Source organism: Rhododendron vialii, chromosome 7a, assembly GCF_030253575.1.
Source record: "Rhododendron vialii isolate Sample 1 chromosome 7a, ASM3025357v1".
Lineage (NCBI taxonomy): Eukaryota > Viridiplantae > Streptophyta > Magnoliopsida > Ericales > Ericaceae > Rhododendron > Rhododendron vialii.
In genome coordinates this window covers 17,277,472-17,287,259 of record NC_080563.1, presented here as the reverse complement: position 1 = coordinate 17,287,259, position 9,788 = coordinate 17,277,472, and the positions used below count along the sequence as shown (strand labels likewise).

Here is a 9,788-nt window from a genome sequence, read left to right as displayed (position 1 = left end):
CAGCCTTTGACAATGGCGTTGTCAATGCGCCATTTGCGGAAGGATGGGTCAGTCGGAGATGGCGGGGGTAACTCGCCATTGATGTAGCCCAACTTGTCTTTGCCGGAGATGTACATCTCGACAACTTGGGACCATAAAGCATAGTTAGAACCATCTAACTTGATGCCAATCGGGACAGCAGCAGGTTCAGGGATCACGGTCGGGGCCTGGGTTTTGGACAGAACCTCGGCCATTATGGTGGTGAATAATTCAGAGAGTAGTGTATTAGGGTCAGTAAGAGAGTCATCGGACTTCACCGAAGTTTTAGTGTCTCCCATTTGGGATGGTAGTGGCGGAAGTAGACTATGGGTAGGGATCAATGTGAACCGAGAATCAGAGATTGTGTAGCTCTGATACCATGTCAATTTTATTTCTTTCTCAATAATAATTTACAGAGATATTGTCCCTATATATATAGAGAGTAACAATCCTATTCTTGGCTATACAGATTTTATGGCTATAATCATGGATGACCTTTACAATTATGGTTAATTATATAATCTCACTGATTTGTTGCTATCCCACTGATTTTGTCCCTTGATTGACAACTCACGCCAACAGAGCTTATGGAACCAAAACACCTCACCGCCACCGATTCCTCATCACTCGATAACATTTGTAAATATATCAACTGCGTGATGATAACTCACCAATACAATAGGACCGAGCGCATTCTCATTAACGGCATATGAGTTTACCACTCAGATACACAGTGTACTATTTTCCACAGCAAGTACAAGCATATGTACGCATATAACATACAACTGGACCAACATAATTCACACAATGCCCCAGATGGAAAAGTCACAAATTAAAAAGCTTGAAGTAGTTGACTCCCTCTGGTATTACAGCTTCTGAATAGGCTCTGCCGGTGAGAGCTGTCATCGGGTGCAATGGAAGACACGAAGGACCACACAGGTGAAACTGCTACACATTCTTTCAGCTCGAGTCACTTTTTTTCTCTTCAAAGGAACACAATCATTAATAGATTTGTGGCTCACCTTCCATTTTCTAGAAAGCGTATGTCATGAAGAAGTCCAGGACATGGTATAACCCAAAAATGTAAAAACCCTTTTCCTAAAAACTCGAGCCAAGACCACAATTTTGGACTCCCTCATCTGCCGAGCTGTGCTGTCGTGCTGCCACAACCACTTATCAGAACAGGATAATCTCTTTGTGATATCGACAGTCAAGCAGGCCGTATCTCTACTGTTGGTTAATATTCGCAAAACGGGAGTGGAGTATTGAGGATTGGATACAAGTCGATTCAAAAGGATAAGTGCCTCTCGGATTAGTAAAGTTCTGCAGAAGAAAATTGGCCCAATAAGCGGCATGTCTAAAACCAGATAAACGGAATCAGAAACATTGAACAGAAGTATCTGCTCAACATTGACAAAATTTTCAGCCTTGTATCCCAACTGTTTCCATGAATGAAATACTACTGCAATACCGATGACTAAAACAAGAATATCATAGGATATGAAAGTATCTAGGGGGAAGTCTGAATTCCCCAATCAAATTCAAATGACTCCGCTCTCTACTTCATAATAAACTTCGTTACCGTTTCACAAAAAAAAAACTTCATAATAAGCATCAATGTGAGAGAATATTAACGCAAAAGGAATCCAGACCCATACACCAAATAAAATAACTAAGAAATGAAGAATCTTCTATGAGAAGTCTAAATGACCATATTAGGGAAGAGGTAAAAAGGGAAATCAACAAATGATTCGAAATTACATGCATCCATACTTGAGACATCTGTCGTGTAAAATGTACCGAGCTATCACAAGCGGTCAAACAAAAGCACCTTAAATAATAATCACCTCACCTTTCTCGAAAAATTTCAGGTGGCACAGAAGAGTTGACTTCTTCTGTGTCCATTTCTGATACCACCATTTTCAAAATCAGTGCAAGAAAACTGGTCCTTTTTGGAAGCCTCTTGCCCAGCAGAATTTCAAAACCCGATTTCCCTGAAGATGCTAAGAAAGCCAATGGAGTAACAGCGCTCCTGCGAAGTTTCAGTCTAGAAAATTTGACAAAGATGAAATTGTGCATCACGTGATATTCAAGTATATATATTTCCTTGAGATTTTTTGCCTTCCTAAATTCTCATAGAAGCGGCTTCACTTCTATTGAATTGTTGACCACCAACGCATCTAAAAGTTTAAGCTGTTAGAGAGAGGGGCAATTTTATTATTTATATTCTCAACATGCCTCCTCACGTGTAGCCAGACTCTTTTCCATAAGTGTTTACCAATTTTTCCCTGGTGAAATATGGTGTAAACAATAAGTGAGCTAAACATGAGTAAATTTTAATCATTAGGTAGGTGGTAAGGTTCAAACACAGAATCTATTGCCTGCTCTGATACCATATTGGATTATTGACTACCAACTCATCTAAAAGCTTAAACTGTTAGAGAGAGAGGCAATTTTATTATTTATATTCTCAACAACTTCATACTCACACAGGTGACCTCCTTATAAGGGGTATCCTGCTATACCCCACCTATCTAGCATTCTAGCCTATAAGAATCATTAAGAACTACATCCAACCTCTTCTCATTGTAGGCATCACTGTTACACACCATAGCAAACCATAGGAATGGGCAGGAGATCATGTCTATCTGATTGTCTCCTTAGTGATCATTCTCTGTTATTCGCAAGTAGGTTGTCCCATTGAACCTAGTTCTTCGGATCTCTAGTCAGCTAGGTTGGATTTTCGGTTACGGTAACTTGAGCGTAGTAGGCTTTAGCTCCATTCCCCTCGATGCTTTATCAACTAGCTCTATGTTTAACTCTTAGGTTAGCATATCCGTAATGTTGTCATTTGGCTTCACATAGTCAATAGAAACAACCCCAGTTAAGAGCAATTGTCTAATGGTATTGTATTTACGACAGATATGTCTAGACTTATTAGACTTATCATTATACATATTACTATATCCCCTTCCAATTGCTGATTGACTATCGCAATATATGCAAATTGCTGGCACAAGTTTCGACTATCTTGGAGTATCTCCTAGAAAATGGCGTAGCCAATTATTTGCTTTTTCAGTTGCCTTATCTAAGGCAATGAATTCAAATTCCATCGTAGACCCCGCAATCCACTTGTGGATTTTGAGTCTTTCCTAGCTAATATCCAGTTTGCATCACAATACCCTTCTAGTACAGCTGGATATTTAGTGTAGTGCAATCTCAAATCACAAGTATACCTCAAGTAACATAGTACTTTGGCTATCGCTTTTCGACATTCATGCCTTGGAATACTCGTATATCTACTCAGCCTGCCAACTGAATAGGCTATATCAGGCCTCGTACAACTCATCAGGTACGTTAGACTCGCAATTATATAAGAATACTCCAATAGGGATATGCTTTCCACCAAATTCTTGGATAAGAGCATCCGCAATGGTAATAATCAAAACTAATAACCAAAATGTGCTACGTTAGCATTTGATTATCCTTTTAGTCCATAATCAAACTTAACAACCTGCACCTCTACATTTGTTATTTTTGCATCTCTAACTAAAAAAACCCCCCACAATACACAATGCACATTTGTCCAATCGGAAACGAGTTCTAATCACGCACCCGACTACACCAAATTATTCATCTCGATGAGACGATTCCAAGGTGAGGTGTTTTTGAGTTATTGAGTGTTGAGTTTGGTTATTGAGTTTTGGTTATTGGTAAAAGTTGTTAAGTTTGATTATGGAATGGGTGAAATTTGCATGGTTATTTGCCAAAAGATTTGTAACTTTGCTTATTACAATGTGAGGTATTTTTTTGAGTATTGTTGTTAAATTGGCTTATCCACACCTATTTGCTTATTGTAATGGGAACGCTCTGAGTGAAGATTTACATCCACAGGAGACAACCCCACAATCGAAGGTAAACTTTAAATTATACACATTAGTGTGAATTAAATCCAATGGTTCAGTGCTTCTTTCAACTTATTGACAGAAGTCTGTGTCACGTGAACCTTTCACTATGGGACCACTTGCCTATCCTACTCATCATTTTCTAAATGAGAGAAACTTGTTCTCACATAAACCACTGTTGGCGCACCAAATAGCTATGATCAAACTACTAGGGACAATAGCATCACAGGTATTCCCAATGTTAGATCTATTTCTGAAACCAATTGGCTTAACAGAACCGAGTACAGAAACTGTATCCGCCGAGCTGACCAAACACAGGATCGAGGTCGAACCGTGTTAAGGCCGAAGCCGAGAAAACAACTCCAGAAGCCAAACAATCCAATGATTTGAAGTCGAGTCGCATATGACTAATTGAGGCCGAAGCCAAACAATTTATCCATCCGAGGCCAAGTCGCGCATGACTGACTGATGCCAAAGCCAAATAGTTCTTTTTTTTTCCCCTTAGCACGAACTTATCATTTCTGATCGATCATATATAAAACTATTTAGCTCTATAGGCATATGGCATTCTTCTTGTAACCAAACATGGTGTACGCACGAAACCTTGCAACATAAAAGTAAACAAAATTTTCCTTAAAACTTAAAACCATGGACATCGGTTAATCGCATGATGGCCACACTCCAGACAACTACAGTCCATTATTTTGCAAGGCGATTGCAGACACCATCCTGTGTGGAAACAATCACCAAACACTTCCACCAACAAAAAGTAAATCTCCATATGCTCTTATCATACTTTCCTGAAAATTAGGCTCTATTTGGAACATGCGGAAAAGAAAAGAAAGGAAAAGAAAAGAAAATGAGGGGAAAAAGGAAGGGAAAATTTACTATTCTCAAAACTTAAAATTATTATTTTCTTCCCTCTTTTCCTCCCAACCAAACAATAGGAAGGAAATTTTTTTAATTTTCCTTTCTTTTCCTTTTCTTTCCCTAAGTTCCAAACAGAGCCTTAAGATCAAACACAAGTATCAAGAATTTAAAATTTAGATAAAGCAACTGAGATATAAACCCCAATATATAAAAGAGTTAACTCGAAAATGAACAAATCCAGGGGAAGTAAAAACAGAATATATTTTTTCCCCATTAACCACGTCAAAACGAAGAAATACTGTTTTAAGTCACCAACAAAATAACAAGCAGTTTTCCTTTCCCAATTTCAAGACAACAGCAATGAATGTCCTATTGCCTTTGTTCACCAAAGAAAAATTGTACTTCCTCCGTCCCTTTTTAAGTGTTTTATTACGTAACTCCAACTTATTAAGAAAATATCATCATTACATATTTCACATCAACTTTTATCTCCACTTTTCTTACTTACCCTCTATGGATATATCATTACACTTTTACTCACTAACTTTTCAAAATGGAATCTACTTATAGGGGCAAATTGGAAAATGTATCAACTTTTACCCACTAACTTTACAAAATGGACACTTATTAAAGGACAGCCCAAAATGAAATACTTGACTTTAAAAAGGGGATGGAGGAAGGATCAGTTTGTTTTTTTACCAAGGCCGGCCGAGAGCTACAAGACTCCGTTCAACTGGCCACAACCGTGAACAGATATTAATACCAAAAGTCCAATTATGAGAGCAACCAATAGAAATAGTGGAATAAGATATCCAAACAAGTTGGGGGCAAAATACAAAACCAAATAACACGGTTTTTCCACAAAACTGATTTTGAGGACCCTCTGTCTTTAACAAAGTAATGAGAAAATAATACCTCAGTTTTTTATTTCCTGAAAAAAAAAAAAAAAAAAACACACACCATTAGCAATGATATAATATAGGCTTATCTACTTATTTAGTTCCTATAAAAGTGTACCCGTTTCATTTTCGACCTTACAAATTTTTTGGTTTCAATTTTATCCTTATGGTGTATAATGAAATTCAATGTTACCCTTCTGTCAAGAAATGGACAGAAATAGACTATGTTTATAACAGGAGGCTTATGTGGAACATATTTGTACACGGTGAACAATTAGTGTCTTCCCACCCCCTTCACTTATGCGGTGACTATGGCCAAACCACAAATGTATCCACCAGAATAACCGTTATTCCAAAACCGTTCCTCTCCACCTCGCTCTGCCATGCACGATCGACGGCAGCACAGTACATGCTTACTTTGAAATCATAGGAGCATATGAGTCTCATGCATTGGGGAAGACTTTTTGAAATTTTAATTTTCCATATCTTGCCATGTAACTATTGATCCTGGGTTCAATGAATGAAACAAACTCTTAGCCCTGTCTTTCAAAGATGATGGAAATAACATAAGTAAAGCCACTTTATCGCTCATGCAAAACTCCTCAAGTTCTATGATATGCGCACATGGATTTCAGAGGCTAAGCCATGAAAATGAGGCAACACTTGAAGCATGCCCGACTTAACATGTAAAACACTGGCGGTAGGAGGGATTATTTTCTCATTTGCCACCGCCATTCTACTACAAAGATAAAAATATAAATTAAAAACAAAAGATGAAATACTTACAGTGCGGTGTAAAGCAATACCTCCAAGTTAGCTACCAATTGATTCCCTGGCAATGGAGCCAAAAATGCTTGCTCGACCAAAGCGTGTTGTAGTAAAGAGCACCCCAAATGTAGGGCTAGGTCGGTTGTAGCATAATAAACTCGAAAGTCTGAGGTCGAATCCACAGGAAACCAATAGAGCTAGGCCGGAAGTTTGATTTACGAAGGGTTTTTAGCGTTAAGACCACCAACCTTTGGTTCGGCTTTGAGACGGCCAACTTTTGAGTGATAAAAATTCTCTCTACCTCCTAACTTTAATTGAAAACTAAGATGGACTAGAAATTAAAAGCGACAAGGTCTACGGGTTCATTCCGCCCATAACTTAGGCCGTTCAATGCTTCTCTTTGATAACTCAAGTGAGAGTTATTGTCATTTGATCTCACTCGGAAGATTAAACCATGAAAATCAAGTTTAACTTATACAACAGTGTTTTGAAATGGAAAGGAACTCATTTAGGCATTTTATCAAACACATAGAGTGTCATGGTTCTAAGCATTGGGTGTGCCAAGGAGACTTGTTTACACACAATCAAAAAAGTTAACAACCCTAAATTTAGACCAAATATTAGAGTTCAACAAGTTCTTTGAGGCATTTTGGCAAACACCTAAAGTGACATAGCTCTAAGCATTATATGTGACAAGAGATCAAATCATTGTCTACACATAATCAAAGAGGTTAACAACCCTAGGTTTTGTTACATAAAAATAAATTTAATCCATTCACAAACCACATTGAGCACAAGAAATGAGAGAAACCATTAAACTACCCAAGTCACGGGGTAGAAATCACCACATGACCAAGCCAAGGAGGCTACCCCTCCATTAGAGATAAACTAAGTAAGAAAGATGAAGGAAATGCTTGAAACATGAAGAAAAATGAAATTAACAACTAAAACATGTATTGAAATTAAGAGTACTTACATGATTGTTGAAGAAATTACAAGATCAAAGCTAAAATCAAAGCCCTAGATATGGGTCTTTGAGTTAAACCTAAAAGGGAGGTAGAGAGAGAAAAAGAAAATGGAAGATGTCCTAAAATCGGGCTAAGGGTGGTATATATACCCCCTTTACAAAACAACTACAAAAATGCCACTGAAAGTTTGCGAAAGGCCTTGGGGATTGATCCCCATACACAGGGGGATCAATCCCCCTATTTGCCAGATTCTGCACAATTTTGCGGGACTCGCTCTGGACACTCCCAAACTCGGATTTGGGTGTTTTTTGAACCGTTGGAAAGCTTGTTGAGTTTACTTTCTAATCCAAGTGGTTTGGATCAAAAATATTTTGTATATCAAAAGATATGACAATTTTACCCTCAGTTGGTCAAAAAATGAATGGTTTTGGGTGAAATCCTCACATCTCCCTCACTTCCCTTGACCAATGGGCATCCCGAGAATGCTTCAAAGCTTCTTTTCATGACTTTTGGGACTCAGTCGCGGAGCGCCATGTGGTCTTGGGTACTTAGGCACATTTGGGGCTATATCCATGGCCTTCAAATATGCCTTATTCACTCGATTTACCTGAAAATGCTAAAAACACATCTTTCACGCAACATCATTCAAATCAAGCAAGTTTTGTGCGTGTGTGACAAAATGAGAGAGATAAACCCTATTATTTACACTATTGAGGGCTTATCACTATCGCAAGTTATGTTTTCTGTACTTGAGTATTTTTCCTGAAGATTTTTTCATTGGCCACATGCAGTGTTCTAAAATAAGGAATTAATTGGCGATTAATCACCGATTAATTGTTGGCCGGACCTATCCGATTAGGTCCGACTAACGACTAATCACCGATTACTTATTAATATGCATCGATTAATCCGATTAATCGCTCGAAGGTGCCGACCGCCCGACTAGTGAATAGCGACTTTTAGAACATTGACCACATGAGATTAATTAGGTTGTGGGTGGTGGAAGGATTTGTAGAAGTGAAATCAGAAATGAGTCAAATGACAAAAGAAGAAGTCGCTTAGGGGTACGTCAATGAGCTAATCAATAGAGTTTAGTTCAAGTGGCAAAGAATGACGGGAGGTTGAAAAGTTATCGAGCCCATGACTTTTGGCCTGAAATAGTTGTTTCCAAGTCGAGAGAGCAAAACTTTGTGTCACTGGCCAGTGCCAAGAAGGTGCGACGCGATATACACACTAATTTGGAGGACATACAAATCAATTGCTTTACTCGACTTTGATCTTTGCTTGTGTTTAGCATAGAAGATCCACTGTCCATGTTGTCAAAAGTTGTGTTGTTAGGCAAAGGGGCGAGTCTATTAATGGTGTTGGACTTGAGAGGTACACATTTGAAGACATTTCCCGAAGGAATTGTGAAGCTAGTTCATCTTACTTATCTAAGTTTAAGGGAGACAGAGGTAAAATTGGGGTAAAATTGATCCCAAAGTCTATTCGAAACCTCAAGAAACTAGAAACATTGGATCACAAGTTGACATATGTTACAAAGTTGTCAAAAGAGATACTGAAGTTTTTTTTTGCTCGGCAAGAGATACTGAAGTTGCAATACCTTCGTCATCTGTTATTGAGTCATGACACAAATTCGGGTTGTTATTATGGTTTTCATTATGTATCCGGATTCAAAGCCCCAAAAGGAATAGGGAGTTTGACTTCCTTGCAGAAATTATGTCATATTGAGGCAGACAATGGAAGTAAAAATAGGCATTGTGTTGAGGGAGCTTGGGAAGCTGACTCAACTGAGGAAGTTGCACATTTTAAGACTTCCACAAGAAGATGGAAAGGTGCTATGTTCATCCCTTGGGAAGCTAAACAGCCTTCAATCATTGTGTGTTGATGCAAAAGAGGAAGATGAGATCATTGATCTAGATTTGTTGTCCTCAGCACCTCGACGAATTAGGAAACTCTTTTTAAAAGGATGCTTGCAAGACCTACCCCACTGGATACATTCACTTCACAACCTGACGAGAGTATGCTTAGGGTGGAGTAAGTTAAGGGATGTTGATCCACTGCAATCCTTTCAAGCCTTGCCCAATTTGGTTTGCCTTCAATTACGGGCGGCTTATGAAGGAGAAGGATTATGTTTCAAGGTAGGTGGGTTTCAAAGCCTCAAATGTTTATGGCTGACTTGAATGGAAGGATTAAAATGGGTGAGAGTGGAGGCAGGCTCAATGCCTCTTCTAGACGAGGCATGTCTCTTCGATTGCAAATCGATGAAGAAGTTGCCCTCAGGGAGTGAATATCTGACCAACCTTAAGACTTCTTAAACTTGTCTAACATGTCAGATAGCTTGATTAAAAGTTTGAAAA

General features: G+C 38.5%; 1 protein-coding gene across 1 annotated transcript; it reads right to left on the bottom strand.

The window, feature by feature from the left end:
• Positions 1–683: 683 nt before the first annotated feature.
• Positions 684–2,059, bottom strand: LOC131333813 (protein SENSITIVE TO UV 2-like). The gene is made up of 2 exons (XM_058368573.1): positions 1,871–2,059; positions 684–1,341 (listed from the first exon to the last, which is right to left on the bottom strand). Exons 1-2 carry the CDS (start codon positions 1,936–1,938, stop codon positions 1,065–1,067), a joined length of 345 nt encoding a protein of 114 aa, XP_058224556.1. The 5' UTR covers positions 1,939–2,059; the 3' UTR covers positions 684–1,064.
• Positions 2,060–9,788: the final 7,729 nt, after the last annotated feature.